The sequence below is a fragment of the Elgaria multicarinata genome, chromosome 6, assembly GCF_023053635.1.
Source record: "Elgaria multicarinata webbii isolate HBS135686 ecotype San Diego chromosome 6, rElgMul1.1.pri, whole genome shotgun sequence".
Lineage (NCBI taxonomy): Eukaryota > Metazoa > Chordata > Lepidosauria > Squamata > Anguidae > Elgaria > Elgaria multicarinata.
In genome coordinates this window covers 117,691,799-117,709,487 of record NC_086176.1, presented here as the reverse complement: position 1 = coordinate 117,709,487, position 17,689 = coordinate 117,691,799, and the positions used below count along the sequence as shown (strand labels likewise).

The following is a 17,689-nucleotide window of genomic DNA, read 5'->3' as shown; positions in this document are numbered from 1 at the left end:
CATGCTCTGGTGTTTAGTCTTAAGTGATTTGTGCTTTTAGCTACTCATTGCTACCAGTCGCTTCTTATAACATATCATCCCACCCTCTTATGACCTATACCTTGGGGCAGGATTTCCTGCCCCTCCTCCAGTTCACTCTAAGGATGGAAGAACCGATCTATCCCCAGCCCGGGTCACCTTCATCTGTGTTCACTCACATCAAAATTCAGATGTTCGGCAACAAACTTTAACAGGTGTCTCGTGCTCCTCACAGCCCGTTCCCGTTCATAGATCTTTGGGGAATCAATCCAACCATTTGTGTGCTGCGAGAAAAAAATATATATGAGAGGAGAAAGCATTATCCCTGGTCTGCACACCCACAAACCTTGGGCCACTATTTGGATCCTGCCGGAACTGGGAAGGACACATCTTATATTATATGCCCTTTTATATGCTCTTTTAATTAATTTTATGTGTTTGATTTATATTGTATTGTTGTACTAATGTTGTTCTCTGCCTCGATCCAAAGGGAGAGGCAGGTAAGAAATAATAATAATAATAATAATAATAATAATAATAATAATAATAATAATAATTTGACATCAAATCGTAAAGAGCAGATATCCCAAAAAGAACTGTTGCAACTGGTTCTGGTTTTTACACATCACTACAATTATAGCCATGTTAGCAATACAGCACACACCTTTTAAAACAGGGATGGGGGAATTTATGGGCCTCCAGATCTTATTGGACTGCAAAGCCCATCATCCCTCACCATTAGCTATGTGGGCTAGGGCAGTTGGGAGTTGCAGTCCAACATCTGGAGGATCACACATTTCTCACCCCTGTTTTAAAGGAAAGAGATGTGTGCCTTTAGTATGTGATCATACCAAGGGGCATTTCATTTATCTATAACAATAGTCAAGTGAACAGATCCCATGAGCTAGCCAGCTGGACCTGTAAGATTCTCATCTCTTGAAAACAAACATTTTGGCACCAGGATGTGGCCTGTGGCTGGAGCCCTTTGGAGTGGCATGGAGCTGGGGTGGGGGGTAAGGCTTCTGGGTGGAACTTCCAAATTCAGGGGCAGTCTACCTCTGAGTCCCAGTGGCTGGGGGAGTGATCAGCCAGGGACAGACACTGCCTTCATGGGGGAAAGAATCTTGCTGCAATTTATAAATCCTCAAAGCAATTTCTTTCTCTCTCTCTCGGCCCACCGTTATGTTTCTTGCTATCTCATATTTTGGACTTGACCCATGCAAAGGCTGCAAAAAAGGTTGGCCGGCAAAGGAAGGACCACCGCACAAAAGGCACCGTGGTTGAGGCAAAGAAGATAGTGGGGCTATTGTTAAAAAGGCCCCAATCTTAGCCTGCGCAGTAGCCTGAATGGAAGATTGCCCGGGCAGCTGAAACCCCGCTTGAGCCTTCCCGGAGCAAAAAGGGCGACAGAGGTATCATGCGGAATAATTTCAGCAGTATGTCCCGCATAAGAGCTGCTGTTCCTCCCCGTCAGACATCTGGATAGCTCCCATACTATCAATATATCCTGCAGCGACTCCAAACTGGGAGTTTCGGACACCAAGCCGGTGAGCATGTTCTGGCAGGCAGTGACAGTCTGGTGGTAATAATCCTGAAAGGAAAGAAGGAAAGAACAGTCAGCATTCCAAAGCCTGCATGGTGGAAGACCTGGGGAGGCGTCCCTAGGGGCGGCCTGCATTCCTGCTATTAACACCATGTCTAGCCTGGCTATCAGACAGGAGCCTTTCCCAACCATCCCTAACGAGGCCCCCATCTTGACCATGGCGCTTTGGTGCTGCAAGGCACCTGGTTCCTGCGCTTGCGTTCCTTCCTGGCATCTGCATGGGAAGGAACGCAAGTGTGAACTTTCCCCGTGGCACTGAGGGAGAAAGGAACGAGGGGGCAGGGAACGAGGCAGCCAGGGGCAGTCAGGAGGAGGAGGAGAGGGGCGCCGGGCGCCCGAACCACCTCACGTCCCTCTGACCTCTGGCTGGCTGCCCATTCCTCCCCCTCCCTTTTAAATTTTTTATTATTATCTGTATCTGCGCAGCAACGCAGATACAGATAATAACAATAAAAAAGGTGGGGAGGAACAGGCCCCATTCCTCCCCCCATTTTGTTATTTTTGATTTTTGAAAAGGCGCGGGGGGAATTCCTCTCCTTCCCCTCCCCCTGGTTTTTAATTTATTTATTTATTTATTACATTTTTATACCGCCCAATAGCCGAAGCTCTCTGGGCGGTTCACAAAAATTAAAACCATAATAAAACAACCAACAGGTCGAAAGCACAAATACAAAATACAGTATAAAAAGCACAACCAGGATAAAAAACACGCAGCAAAATTGATATGAAATTAAAATACAGAGTTAAAACAGTAAAATTTAAATTTAAGTTAAAATTAAGTGTTAAAATACTGAAAGAATAAAAAGGTCTTCAGCTGGCGATGAAAGGAGTACAGTGTAGGCGACAGGTGGACCTCTCTGGGGAGCTCATTCCACAGCCGGGGTGCCAGAGCGGAGAAGGCCCTCTTCCTGGTAGCCACCTGCCTCACTTCCTTTGGCAGGGGCTCACGGAGAAGGACCCCTGTGGATGATCTTAATTTCCGGGCAGGTACATATGGGAGGCGGCGTTCCTTCAAATAACCTGGCCCCAAACCGTTTAGGGTTTTGAATGTTAATACCAGAACTTTGAATCGGGCCCGGACCTGGACTGGCAGCCAATGAAGTTGTAAAAGGACTGGCGTAATGTGATCTCACCGGCCAGTCCCTGTTAGTAAACGGGCTGCCCTCTTTTGTACCAGCTGAAGTTTCCGGACCGTTTTCAAAGGCAGCCCCATGTATAACGCATTGCAGTAATCCAAACGATTATTATTTTCTATGGGGCACAGGGTTCTCCTGATCTCCGCCCCCTTGCCTGTCCAGCCTATGGCGACCCATCCTCCAACTAGCCATGGGCTGTGACAAGCTTCCGCTGACAAAGAAGTCAGGGTAAGTGCCTGAACTTCTTTCAGTGGAGTTTCCTGGGTTTGCCCCCGGATGGTTTCGCAATGGCGGCTGTTCCACGTAGCTGTCGTGCCACTACTGCGAAGCCACCCCGGGGCAAACCCTTCATGTCGACGTGCCCTAGAAATGCCCAGGAGTGAACTTGCAGTGTACTATGCTCTACCACTGAGCTGCAGCCTTTCCCCGTCGCCAGGAGGAAAGGAAAGAAATAACAGGCGAGAGGCTTGGTCTGACATGTAGCACCGGCAGAACGCAGAGGAGAAGGAGGAGCACCAAGAGGTGAAAGGCAAACTGGAGGAGGAAGAGGTTGAAGGAGTTTGTAAGCCAAAAGAAGAACAGCATTTGCAGAGAATGAAAATGTTTTCTGTAACCTGTGACCAGAATAAGAGCAATGTACTTTCAGGACTGAAGGAAAATTCAGAGGCAGAGCAGCAGGGTATGGATGGACATCATCCTGTCCCCGTGGTGTGTGGCTGGGGCCCTGATGGGCCTCAGAGTGTAGCTCAGCCTCCCCCAAATCCTTTCACCTGCCCATCTTTCAAGGCTGCCCCACCCACCCTTTGCTCCAATTCGACCCCTCGAGGTGGAACATTGAGTCACCTGCGTTTGGACCGGATGCATCGGACTGCCGGCTTTCAGCTTTGTCATATTCAAGGCGGGCAGAGAGAACACCTTCTTGACGCTTCTGTTCACTAGCTCAGACCTCACCTCCGAGTCCAGTGACGGCCTCAAGGAACTGATGAGAAGGAAACCAGAGGAAGGGGGAAAGAGTTAATGGGGGAAAGCTCCCCCCCCCCGGGAGAAGCGCTGATTCAACAGCTGAGCAATTATAAAGCCAGGATCTAAGACGGCAGGGACAAGAACTTTCTAGGAAACAGAACCCCAGGAGGAAATGGCCATGCAAAAGGGAGCCCCCGATATATTGGGCAGTGGGTGTGTTCTCATGTTGACATGGCTCCTCATTCCTAAAGTATTTAACAGTTCAGAATTTCAATGTGTGGTACAATAGCAAAATTATATGGCTTGGTACCAAGTCCCAGTGTTGAGGACAATTCAATACATGCCCAATATCCCATACAGCGGGCGAGAAAATAGGTACCGTGCCTAATCAATAGGTACAGTTGGAGGGGATGATGATGATGGGATATTTATTTAATTTATTTATTACATTTATATACCGCCCCATAGCCAAAGCTCTCTGGGCGGTTCACAAAAGTTAAACACAGTAAACATTAAAAAGGTATACAAAATTTTAAACCATCAAAAACGTAAGAACAACAGTATAAAAACAACAGCATCCATTTAAAAAACAACAGTTCTGGGGTCCATTAAAAGACTAACTTAGTGTTGTTAAATGCTGTTAAATGCCTGGGAGGAGAGAAAAGTCTTGACCTGGCGCCTGAAAGATAACAACGTTGGCGCCAGGCGAGCCTCATTGGGGAGATCACTTCATAATTGGGGGGCCATCACCGAAAAGGCCCGTATGCCAGTATTCGAGGGGATGCCAGTATTCGAGGCAATAAGCCTGTGTGTACCGGTTGCTGGGGAACATGGGTGGGAGGGTGCTGTTGCACCATGTCTTGTTTGTTCATCCTTGGCCGACGGCTGGTTGGCCACTGTGTGAACAGAGTGCTGGACTGGATGGATCCTTGGTCTGATCCAGCATCAGGGCACTTCTGATGTTCTAATGATGGCAGTAATAGGTAAGGAAGTGGCATTTTTAGTTGTAGGATGCAAGAGGAGCCCGATCCAGAGGGTCAAGGAGACAGAGAACAAGCAAATCCCCGGTACATACGTCATGCAGGTGACTGTTATCATGGCCTGATGGAGGATAGCAACGGAGAATGATCCCAGCGGCTCTTCTTCAATAACTCTCTGTTGTGGGGAAACACAGGATGCCACAGCTCTAGAGACACCATCAACACCTTCGTTGGGACGGAATTCTATCCTAAACCCACCCCCAGTCCATCTCACTCAGCGGCACCTTTTCCAGTTAAAGGGTCACCATTTACGGTTGGTGCTGACGTGGGAGAGGCGGAGCATCGCCCCTCCGCTTGGGGCAGAGCTCTGCTCCCCCACAACCCAGCCTAATTTGGGTCTTTAAGGAACTGGCACTTCCTAGGTTGCTGCCTGCAAAAAGCACGGACCCTCTGATGGCTTTTGGCACCAGCTGACAATGGTGTGCTATGGAGATTATGTTTTTGTTTTTAAAGAGTTTTTCTGTTTAGCCGTGTCATTTTCATTTCAATTGGGCTCTTTTATTCACCCCCCTGCAAATAATTTCATTGCCTTAGATTGTGAGCCCCCTGGGGGCAAAATTATTAATATTTAAAATCACTAGTATAAACTGTACTAAAATCCACGAGACAGATATTCCCCCACACCAGTGTGTCTATGAGCTCCATCATCCCAGCATTATAGCCCGCTGTCACGGTGCATTGCATACAAAGGACTCAGTTGACGCCGTCTAATGTCCTGCCGTGATCTCGCCTCTTTCCCCCCTCTTTGCGAGGTTTCCAAGTGCGGGGAAATAATGGTTTTTCCAGCAATGCGCTTAACCCTCTACGTGTATTTTTATCCCATCGTACTCAATCCGATGTTCTGAAGGTGGGCAGCATTGCCGATGAAAGGAGGGGGCGTGCCAGGGCGAGGTGTCCCTGCAGACAACCAATAGACTGTAAGGGGAGAGCGGTGAAGATGAATGAAATGTAAGGCTTTGAAACGCTAAGTATATGGAGGAGGATAATATGAGCGCAAACGTTCAGGTTTGATGGAGCTCTTTATGAAGCTCTGAAAAGAAGTCCCCATTGGTGATTTTTGTCCTGATTACGGCTATGAAAGAGATAAAAATCCTCTCTTTCTCCGCTTGGGGCATGCCTATCACAGGAACTATCTACTTGACAGTTGAAATAAATAACCACACAGTTCAACTTTGCTTGTAAAGCTGGCAACACGGACTAGTATGAGCACGGTTACATTCATGTGTGTTTGTGTTTTTTAAAAAATCTGGGACAATGTAGAACCTCAGTGCCCATTCAACAAACAGTCCATATTCGTGTGTGATTGTGATCAGATCCATGTGTGCAGCTTTAGCACCATATATGTTAGGGAGAAATCAGGCATGCTCATTGTGCATTGAAATCAAGAAATGGGCAACACATTTAAACAAACATATACTAAAGTAAACAAATGCTTCTCTTCTAGGTGCTTGTTTACCCCAACCTAAATGTGCATATTCCTGTTTCAAGACAAGGTGTTTCAGGAGACATGTCCAGTCCCCCTGTTGCATCCTCCTCTGCTGCCTCATTCCTTTCCCCCCACCCTCCGATTTGTCTCTTGTATGAATCTGCGGAGCTCCGCATATAAAATTTATAGCTTCCCTCATCTCTCCTCTGTATCATCATATCATTGTATATACATATATGCACATATGGACATTAATAACTGCACTACAAAAAAAATTCAGGAGATAAATCGCTGTTGCCACTACAGTGTAATGGTCTTGCCTAAATTCGGATCAATGAAAATTCGGGTTTATATTCAATGAGGAGCAATCCCGTTGTCGTATAGACGGGGGCTAGGATACCATTTGGTCTAGGACTTACTCCTATTATCTGGGGTAAATATTTCTAGGGCAGACTACAGATCTTACGTTGTTGTCTTCTATTGAGTTCCACCCTCTATGACCTCCTTGGCTTGCTCCTTGATACCTTCCATTGTCTTTGTGACATTCATCTAAATTTTGGTGTTGCCTGACTCCTCTATTATCACTCTGTGACACTATTCACACCTCCCATCAGATGAGCGTTTTATAGCACGCTCGTTACTGGGCACTCACAGATTTTCAAGGGACCTTTTCTCGATGCCGTCCTTCTCCTGTGCGTCTCCCGCTCTTCCTGTTCATTAGCTCATTGCAAAAAAAGACCCGGAAAATCTAACTTTTTTAGCTGTGGCGAAACGTGCCGCCATTTCCTGCTGTGTGCAGGAGAAGTAGCGGGATAAAAACGCCCACTGAATGGGCCATGTGGTTGTCGTTTGCTTCCTCTTTCTTCCCTGTGTGAAGAAAGAGGAAGCTGATCGTCCCTATTGTGGGACAGAGAAGCGATGGTAGGGAAACGTAATTTCCCCACCGACTAATGGGCCAGTCTGCCTACCCAATCTCTGTGTCGGTATCGCCAGTCTTCTGCCCTTGTCTTGATGTCTAACAGGTATCTGCCCTCAGCTTCCTGACCCAACTGGACTGGTGATAACAGCTATAACTTGGTCTGGCCTGGATTCTCAGTCTGTCTGTTCCACAGGGCCTGGCTAGACGGGGCGATATCCCGGGGATCGCCCCGGGACCATCCCTCTGCGTCCACATGACACACAGGGCATCCCAGGAGCAGGGAGGGATGATTCCTCCCTTTCCCCAGGATATCGCCCTACCCTTTCCTCCCGGTTTGTCCCGTGGCCTCGGTATCATCCCCAGACCGCAGTACGTGTGGCCTGAGCGCACATGCGCTCCTTTTCTTTTAAAAAAAAATCCAAAATGGCGGACATGATGTCTTCTTCCTCCTGGGATGTTGTGCGCCGTGTGTAGACGAGGGGGACGATCTCATGATCATAAAATCATGAGATCATCCCCTACACCCCCCCTCATCTAGCCATGCCCCCAGTAGATCTGCTCTGCTCTTACACTCTTGCGTCTGTCCCTGCTTTTGCTCTACTACTTCAGCTGTGATCTAGCAAGTGTCACCTACATGCCTGCATTTGAGAGAGCCTCATATAGCTTACAATTCAGCTGACTGCTGGGTATTACCTGGGGCTGATTTTCCAGGAGCCCGCTTGCGTTTTGCTTACCGTAATGCATAAGGCGATTTCACATTTATGGGGGATATGGGCGTCTTCTCTCTTTGTGCGCAGAAGTGCTTTGCTGATCATGATCACAGATCTCATGAAGACTTTCTTCATTGCCACATCCTGGAAGGAGGGGAAATTAGAAGACATTCAGATGGAACACACACACACACACGTAATACACAGTGGTGGCGAGGAGAGAATAAATCATGGAATATATAAGAGAGGGAGACAGATAGTTTTGCCTTAACTGGGAATGGCGGGAGAGGAGACGTAATTTCACAATTTTTTCCCTTCTATTGGTTTCCCAAAGTCAAGATTTCACAGTGGGCATTGAAACCCGCTCACTTTGGGAGTCCACATTTTGGGTTTGCCATGAAAATTTGAGAAAAATTATATTATTATTATTATTATTATTATTATTATTATTATTATTATTGTTGTTATTATTTATTGCATTTTTACACCGCCCAATAGCCAAAGCTCCCTGGGTGGTTTACAAAAACTAAAACCATTCAAAATATAAAACAAACAGTATAAAAACATGATATAAAATACACATTAAAAACTGATTAAAAACATACCATACATGATTAAACAGCTTTAAAACATCCTTAAAACATCCTAAAAAACATTCTAAAATTTCACTGGATAGGCCTGCCGGAATAGATCAGTCTTTATTGCTTTTTTAAATTCTAAAAGACTGTCAAGTTGACAAATCTCCTCTGGCAGGCTGTTCCACAGTCTGGGAGCAGCAGAGGAAAAGGTCCTCTGGGTAATACCTGTCAACCTAGTTGTGGCTGGCTGAAGGAAGTTCTTCCCAGAGGACCTGAGTGCGTGGGGCGGATTGTACGGGAGAAGGCGATCCCGCAGGCAGCCTGGACCCAAACCATGTAGGGCTTTGTACACAGAGGCACACACCACTCTTCTATAAAACAAAAAGCTACAAAATCCTGCCATGAAATTTGGATTTCAAATCTCCTGGACTTCTAGTGTGTGTGTGTGTGTGTGTGTGTGTGTGTGTGTGTGTGTGTGTCCCTCTGTGATTGTTCCAATTCTGCTTCAGATTTAAGCACCACAAAAATTAATATGGAGGGCCTAAAGGGGTGGTGGTGGTGCTCCTGGGGGCTGCCTTCACAGCACTGGGTTGGTGCCGACCCCTCCTCAACCCTGCGTTTCCCCTCTCCTGAGGTGGCATCGGGTAGTCCTGATGCTGAGGAGGCAGCGTGGGGGTTTCTGGGTGGCCATCCTGCCCCCCCCCCAGCTACACAGAGGCGCTTTGAAGCTGGGAGGCTCCTTCCACCTGCATTTGCCTTCCTTCCCAGGGGTTGCACAGAAAAGAAGGCAAGTGAGATTTTTCAGATGGGGGTTGACTGGTCCTCCCAACTTATCCTCTTGAATTTTTTTTTTAAAAAAAAGAAACCGGGGGGGGGGGGAGGGGAGAAAGGAACAAGGCCATTCCTCCTGGGGGGGGAAGCAACGGGGCTGTCCCTCCCCTACTTTTTTATTTAAAGATCCCAATATGCAGAGCTCAGCATATTCAGATGGAGGTTGACCAGTCCACCTATTTATATTTAGTTTCTGCACAGCTCCGCAGATTTAGATGATTAAAAATAAAAAAGGGGGGGGAGATGAATGGCACTGCTCCTCTACTCCCCTCCCCCATTTTATGGTTTCTTTTAGGTTTTTTTTTTTAATTTTTAAGAGCCTCGGAGCCGCCTCCACTAACAAAAAAGTCGGATTTCTTTGGAGCGGATTTCCCAGGGTTTGTCCCCGGATGGCTTTGCATTTGCAGCTGCGTCATCTGTCCGAAAATGGAAAGATGCGCATTTACGGCGGTGTAAACAGCGGTATAGACAAGCCCCAGGTCCTGGTGCCGCCCCTGCTCTCTTCTTAGTGGAAGGCGACCAATCACTGGTCGCCTTCCACCCGGATCCGGCCCCGGATTGACGGCAGAACGACGTTACACGGAGGAAGTGCCCTGATGATATCGCTCCCTTTGAAAAAGTCAGGGTAAATTCCAATAGCAGCATGGTGAGGAATCCCCACGGTGGCTACGAACCTGCGCCAACATCATCTAACCGACGGGGTGCAGATCCACAGCCAACACAGGGCTCCCCCCCTGTGTAGATAGCCCCCAGGGCATCCTGCAAGGGATGAACCCCCTCACAAATTAAAAGAACAAATGAAGGGGCTGGAGGGCTGTGCGGGGGCCCCACTCCCCACCCCAGGCCAACACGCAGGCCAGCTACGCCTCCCCAGGCCATGGGATCAGCAAGAGTACCTTGTTTTCGCCACGGAACTGAAAGAGGATCTCTGACACAATGAACTCCAACAACGTCAGCATCTCCTCCGGTTTTGCCCCCAAGGCCGCTTGTCCGTAGCATAATATCACAGTGGTTCGAATCTGCCTCTCGGAGATATTCCTTGACTCCTGGAGCTAAACGGGGGAAACGATGTATGTGAGAATTTACAGAAGGATAAGTTGCCGCTTGAGTTAATTTGGAACTTTTTTCATAAATGCCAAGAAGTTAGCAACCGGTTCTAGTTTCAGCTCACGAATATGACTTGTCTTTAAGAGACTCCACATAACCTGTTCAGACACCCCCACACTCATTGAGACGGCGACTAATCTAAAATGCCAGTTAATCTGGTATAACGCCTTGAGTGGTTCAACCCTTAAAGGCGCCCTAAAATAATTATAAATAAATACAGAAGCAAAAGCTGCTGAACGCCTTCACGTGGCTGCACCAAAAAGCAGAGGGAGCGGGCAACGGAAGGGAGAGGGAGACCAGGCCCAGAGGAAGGCTAAGCTAGTGCTCATAATGCTAAACTATGGTTTACCGTTACATCCGAACTAGCCCAGTATAAGGCAGTTTCATATGTATATGGATGGAATAGCTAATATCACAATGACTGGGTTCAGAAAGCATGAGAAACCCCACACAAGGGTTGAGTATGGGTGGAGTGTGGGTTGTTGTTGAACCATGGGTTGTGTTACAAAGTAGCTTCTGACTCCATTTTGAAGCAGCCAAAACCCCACCTGCAGCAGGAATGAGACAGAGTATTCACACAAGGATAGATCAACTAACAGAAGTATAGTAATAGTAAGATCAAGTAATAGAAGTATCCCTTCCAAATCACATGAGGTACTGGTTCCTCTCTATTCGGCCCTGGTTAGGCCTCATCTAGAGTATTGCGTCCAGTTCTGGGCTCACAATTCAAGAAGCTAGAGCGTGTTCAGAGGACGGCAGCCAGGATGATCAGGGGTCTGGAAACAAAGCCCTATGAGGAGAGACTGAAAGAACTGGGCATGTTTAGCCTGGAGAAGAGAAGATTGAGGGGAGACATGATAGCACTCTTCAAATACTTCAAAGGTTGTCACACAGAGGAGGGCCAGGATCTCTTCTTGATCATCCCAGAGTGCAGGACACGGAATAATGGGCTCAAGTTACAGGAAGTCAGATCCTGGCTGGACATCAGGAAAAACTTCCTGACTGTTAGAGCAGTATGGCAATGGAACCAGTTACCTAGGGAGGTGGTGGGCTCTCCCACACTAGAGGCCTTCAAGAGGCAGCTGGACAACCATCTGTCAGGGATGCTTTAGAGTGGATCCCTGCATTGAGCAGGGGGTTGGACTCGATGGCCTTGTAGGCCCCTTCCAACTCTGCTATTCTATGATTCTATGAGTCTAATCATTTTCTGATAGACTTCTTCAAATGCATTCCCCAGAGACAAAGGTGGGGGTAAAATTAAGCAGAATATGAATGCTGGATGGCAAGAGTACATGTTCAGTCCTGTTGCTGAACTCCAGCCTGAACATGTCTTTAAAGCAATCATTATTGTGTAAAGTCATCTTTTGTAAAGAGAATGTTTTCAGCAAGTACAGCCATCATCCCCAGTCACCCTCTTTTGTTATCTCTCTCTCCCATAGCAAGTAGCATCACCTCCAGTGCTTATGAGCAGTGATGCCACTGCTTTTCTTTAGATCATATAAAGACCCTCAGGTTTAAGGGAAGGAGGGCTGGCTCTCTCTCTTTTACCCGAAGCACAGGGCCATACTACCGAATCCTGCTTGCGAGAGCAAGCTGCCATTGGTGAGTGCTTTGCCTCCCCTATCCAAGGCTCCCTGTATTCTTTTCCTCTTCACCTGAGACCAGGAGTTGCAATGCTCACCATTTCATGTCTGCAGGAAAGGGCTCCAGCCCAAGGAAAGGTATATTGCCTTTAAGGATTCCCTCTACTCTTTCCCCTGCTGTCTGTGTATGCTCTTAAATCTCAGAAACTCTATTTTTCAGTCTTGAAACTTCTTCTAAGCTTCCACTTGCTCATCTAATTTCCCCCAAAACGAGCTTGTGCATTTGTATCAATTTCAACCTCAATAAATTGTTACGAGGTAGCTTCTGTGAGCAGTACTGACTCCATTTTGAAGCAACCCAAAACCCCACCTACAGACTGAGAGCATTCACAAAAGGCCTGGGTCAAGTAACCATTTCCTGATAGACATCTTCGAATGCCTTCCCCAGAGACAAAGGTAGGGGTAAAACTAAGCAGAATATGAATGCTGGATGGCAAGAGTCATACCTGGTCATACACGTGCTAATGCAGCCCTGTTGCTGAACTCCAGGCTGCATCAAGTACAGCCATCATCCCAAATCACCCTCTTTTGTTCCCATAGCAAGTAGATCTTTAGATAAGATCATTCAAAAATCCTCAGGTTTGGGGGGAGGGAGAAGGAGGCTAGCGCTCTCTCTCTCTCTTGAACCAGAAACACAGAATATACTACACATTCCAGCTTGCACGAGCAAGCTGCCATGGGTGAGTGCTTCGCCTCGCTGTATTCTTTTCCTCTTCACCTAAGACCAGGAGTTGCAACGCTCCCCAGTTCCTGTCTACAGGAAAGGGCTGCAGCCCAGGGAAAGGTATATTGCTTTTAAAGATTCCCTCTACACTTTCCCCTGCTGTCTCTGTGTGTATGCTCTTAAGTCTCAAAAGGTCTATTTTTCAGTCTTGAAACTGCTTCTAAGCCTCCACTTGCTCAGCTAATTTCCCCAAAACTAGCTTGTGCCTTTGTATTTGTTTCAACCTCAATAAATGTGCCATTGTGGCGTTATGCCCTGCAGTGCTGTAAGTTTCTTGAGTAAGGATTGCCTTCCTTAGTCACAGACGCTCTATTGCCAATGTCAAAAGATTCCTTATAAGCGGGTGTAAGTCTCATTAGAACGTGTGCAAGTTTGTACACTGGTCTAATGAGAGCACATCACGTAACAAAATGTGCCATTGTGGCATTATCCTCTTTAATGGTGTAAATTTCTTGAGTAAGAATCGCCTTACTTAGTCACAGACGCTCTATTGCTAACGTTAAAAGATTCCTTTTAAGCGGGTGTAGGTCTCCATCGAACGTGTGCAAGTTTGTACACGGGTCTAATGAGAGCACATCACATAACAGTTGTCATTGAAGCGTGGGTGATCATGTTGTCTGAACCCAGCCATGCTAACAAACTGTAGTTTATTAACCACAAACAACCCATGGAAAGAACTCATGTTTGTTGTGGGGTGCTGTACTGTGAGGTTTTTCAGCTGGATTCAGACAGCATGATAACCCACATTTTAACAACAACCCACTGTTCAACGACAACCCACACTGAACCCATAGCCAACCCGAGTGTAGGTTATCGTGTTGTCTGAACCCATTCTGTCAGGATTTCCCCGTGTCCTAGTTCTAAGTGCTTGTAATGCCATTTTGTAATTTGGTAGCCTTACCTCAGATGGTTCTGATTGCATAGATCTCCTTCCTGGTATCATGTGACCATACTCTCTCAGCACAACCAGGGTCTCAGTCAAGTGGCAAAACGCAACTAAGCCAATGGCTTCCGCGATTCCCTGAACAAAATGACACATGTCAGTGATGATATCTCCCCTTCACAATCCTTGTAGATGACAGTGACCCTGTTCAGATGACACATTCCTTACTCCATTTCCTCTTTAGTCCCCACCAGGGGTAATGTCAACAGAGAGCCAGGTTCGTTGTTTGTTTGTCTTCCTTTGAAGACAAACTTCCTTTGACGGTAACTCATTTTCTTAGGTTGTATCCAATGATTGTCTAACTGAAGTCTCACTTATTTCAATGGGCCTTCTTTAAGTAGGAGTAGGGTCTTAGCCAGGCAAATAACCAGGCCATTCCACAGTCTGGGAGCAGCGGAAGAAAAGGTCCTAGTTTTTGCTAGCTGAAGTGGGTTCTTTATTTATTTATTTTTATTTATTTATTACATTTTTATACCGCCCAATAGCCGAAGCTCTCTGGGCGGTTCACAAAAATTAAAACCACAACCTTCCCAGAGGACCTGAGTGTGCGGGCGGATTGTACGGGGGGAGGCAAACTTAAAGAAGGGGACTGAAGGGAGGATCTCCTGGGGCAGGTATGCCACTACATTGGTGTCACAATCGAGAAGGCCCTGCCACTTGGGCCTACCTGCCACACTGCAGTTGGCGAGGTGACCAGGAGTTGGACCTCCGATGGTGGACTTTGTGCAAAGGAGCGAAAATATCAGAGGTGGCAGTATTTAAGGTCCCCAGGTCCCAAGCTATTTATTATTATTATTATTATTATTATTATTATTATTATTATTATTATTAATTTATTTATTGCATTTTTATACCGCCCAATAGCCGAAGCTCCCTGGGCGGTTCACAAAAACTAAAACAATTCAAAGTGTAAAACAAACTGTATAAAAACATGATATAAAATACACATTAAAACGAATTAAAACATACCATACATGATTAAAACATCCTGAAAACATCCTAAAATTTCACTGGACAGGCCTGCCAGAATAGATCAGTCTTTATTGCTTTTTAAAATTCTAAATGACTGTCAAGTCGACGAATCTCCTCCGGCAGGCCATTCCACGGTCTGGGAGCAGCGGAAGAAAAGGTCCTCTGGGGCCATAGCTAGACCTAAGGTTTATCCCTGGATCGTCCAGGGGTCAAACTTGTTCATCTAGGTGACACACAGGGGATCCAGTGCTCAGCCAGGATAAACCTTAGGTCTAGCTGTGGCCTCAGTTGTTGTTTATTCGTTCAGTCGTTTCCGACTCTTCATGACTTCATGGACCAGCCCACGCCAGAGCTTTCTGTCGGCTGTCGCCACCCCTAGCTCCCCCAAGGTCAAGTCTGTCACCTCCAGAATATCATCCCTCCATCTTGCCCTTGGTCGGCCCCTCTTCCTTTTGCCTTCCACTTTCCCTAGCATCAGCCTCTTCTCCAGGGTATCCTGTCTTCTCATGATGTGGCCAAAGTACTTCAGTTTTGCCTTTAATACCATTCCCTCAAGTGAGCAGTCTGGCTTTATTTCCTGGAGTATGGACTGGTTGGATCTTCTTGCAGTCTGAGGCACTCTCAGAATTTTCCTCCAGCACCACAGTTCAAAAGCGTCTATCTTCCTTCGCTCAGCCTTCCTTATGGTCCAGCTCTCGCAGCCATAGGTTACTACGGGGAATACCATTGCTTTAACTATGCGGACCTTTGTTGTCAGTGTGGTGTCTCTGCTCTTAACTATTTTATCAAGATTTGTCATTGCTCTCCTCCCAAGAAGTCAACGTCTTCTGATTTCCTGGCAGCAGTCAGCGTCTGCAGGAATCTTTGCGCCCAGAAATGCAAAGTCTGTCACTGCCTCCACGTTTTCTCCCTCCATTTGCCAGTTATCAATCAATCTGGTTGCCATCATCTTGGTTTTTTTGAGGTTTAACTGCAACCCAGCTTTTGCACTTTCTTCTTTCACCTTTGTCATAAGGCTCCTCAGCTCCTCCTCGCTTTCAGCCATCAAAGTGGTGTCATCTGCATAGCTGAGCCGTTGTTCCGTGGTCTGTGGTCCAACGGAGTGGCCTCAGTAACAGTTGTTAATCTAGTTTTTGCTAGCTGAAGTGGATTCTTCCCAGAGGACCTGAGTGTGCGGGGCGGATTGTACGGGAGAAGGCGATCCCGCAGGTAGACTGGACCCAAACCATGTAGGGCTTTAAAGGTAATAACCAACACTTTGTACTTTGCCCGGAAACTAATCGGCAGCCAGTGAAGAGATTTTAAAACTGGTGTAATGTGGTCACCCCTAGGTGTACCAGTGACCAGCCTAGCTGCGATATTTTGGACTAAATGAAGTTTCCGAACTAGGCACAGAGGTAGCCCCATGTAGAGTGCGTTACAGAACTCGAGCCTCGAAGTTACCAGCGCGTGCACGACCATCTTTAGGTCTTCCAACTCTACGAAGGGACGCAGCTGGCGTATCAGCCGAAGCTGATAGTAGGCACTCCTGGCCGTCGCATCTATCTGGGCTGTCATTTGGAGCAACGGATCCAGAATCACCAAGTTAGGGTTAAAAAGTTAAGCTAAAGGAGGCGCCAGATATTTGAGGCAGCAAGGAGAATGGGCAGCCATTTAGCAGAGAAGGAAACCTTTGGAGGGCGATCAGAGTTGGGGGAAGTCAAGATCACAGGCACAGAATATCACAAAACAGGCAGAAAAATAGTTAGGGCACGACTGCAGAGAGCTTTAAAGAGAAGAGATTTGAAGAAGCACCACGTTTTAAAATCAGTTTTATGTATTTTATAGTATTTTTATATTTGATGTTGTTCCCCGCCTCGATCCAGACGGAGAGGTGGGGAAGAAATAAATCATCACCAAAACGGTGACGGATTTTGACACCGGGCAGAGATGACAGGACTGAGGGGTTACCTGGCCAGGGCAAAGGGAAGATGGCGGTTGATGCCAGCCAAAGGAAGCACGAATCAGCTTTCCTTAAATGGACAATTGGAAAGACTTAAAGTATTTGTCTCTTTGGGCGTTGCTAGACCTACCGGGTGTTCCGTCGTTGAGGAGCGGTGAAAGCGGCTTTTCCCGTTCAGCCGTGACGCCTCATGCTCCACACCTGCCTTCAATTTGTGGCGGAAGTTTGCGCCGGTTGTGCTGCTGCCGCCGCGAGAACGGTTGCGCAGCCACACCGGCCTGATTGCCGCGGCTTTTTTTTTCGCTCGCTGCACGGTTTGCGCACGTCCGAAAGACCGCAAACTTGCGCAGCCGTCAGCGATGCCGCCGCCGGCCCTGGCGGCGGCAGCGGCGGCAGTGCCAGTGCCAGCTGAAGTGCTGCTGGTGCTGTTGAGGGTCAACATTGATGCGCTCACTTCCTGATGGGGGTCGTGGCGGGTGTCATATGACCCGAGGTCAATCGTCTGCATGGCCACTCTGTGCCTACATCTCCCATCATGCCTCTGAGGTGTCGGCGGCGATGATCGCCTCTGTGCCCTCTGCCCCATCCCAAGGAGCCAACCCACATCTGGCCGTAGCCATGGCAGCAGCCCACAAACAGCTCTGCCCTCTGCCAGCCTGGTACCCACACTAACAGGCAGCGTACAGCACCGCCATTATGCGGCCACGGTAGCTGCCCACCGCAAGGAGTCACCAGCCACTTTTCCGGTCCTCCGGTCCTGCGCAAACTGTCACTGGGGAAATAAAAAAAAAAAGCCGCTCCGCCGCGCTGCCCCAGCTGGCGGACTGCGCGCAAATGGCGGAGGCGGCTTGACCGAAGCCGCTGACCACTCCCCCTTAGCACGCCTTTTCCTGACCAGTGCCGACCGCAGTGACCTCACATCCTCCCACACGTACTCCGAATTACCGCGGGACAGCAGGAAAAGGCGCCCTAAAACTCACTTTTTTAAAGTCGGGAGAAAGAGGCTTCACCGCGGGATAACGGCGGATCCTCGTGAACGTCATCTGGAAGCCTCGACGTGACTGCGGAAGGTAACGCGCGCTAGAGCCTCGTCTAGTAACGCCCTAAGTCTTGGGGGGAAGGGGCATCTTTATG

The 17,689-nt window shown here is 47.6% G+C and overlaps 1 protein-coding gene across 1 annotated transcript in view; it reads right to left on the bottom strand.

Moving 5' to 3' along the window:
* The window catches only part of LOC134400474 (maestro heat-like repeat family member 5), a 66,790-nt gene that overhangs the window by 39,853 nt on the left and 9,248 nt on the right, over positions 1–17,689 (bottom strand). Inside the window, exons 4-10 of the mRNA XM_063128806.1 lie at positions 13,600–13,719; positions 10,121–10,267; positions 7,840–7,959; positions 4,796–4,875; positions 3,601–3,736; positions 1,514–1,609; positions 198–302 (exon numbers count right to left, since the gene is read on the bottom strand). Coding sequence (XP_062984876.1) covers positions 198–302; positions 1,514–1,609; positions 3,601–3,736; positions 4,796–4,875; positions 7,840–7,959; positions 10,121–10,267; positions 13,600–13,719 — 804 coding nt within the window. The remainder of the gene's footprint in view (positions 1–197; positions 303–1,513; positions 1,610–3,600; positions 3,737–4,795; positions 4,876–7,839; positions 7,960–10,120; positions 10,268–13,599; positions 13,720–17,689) is intronic.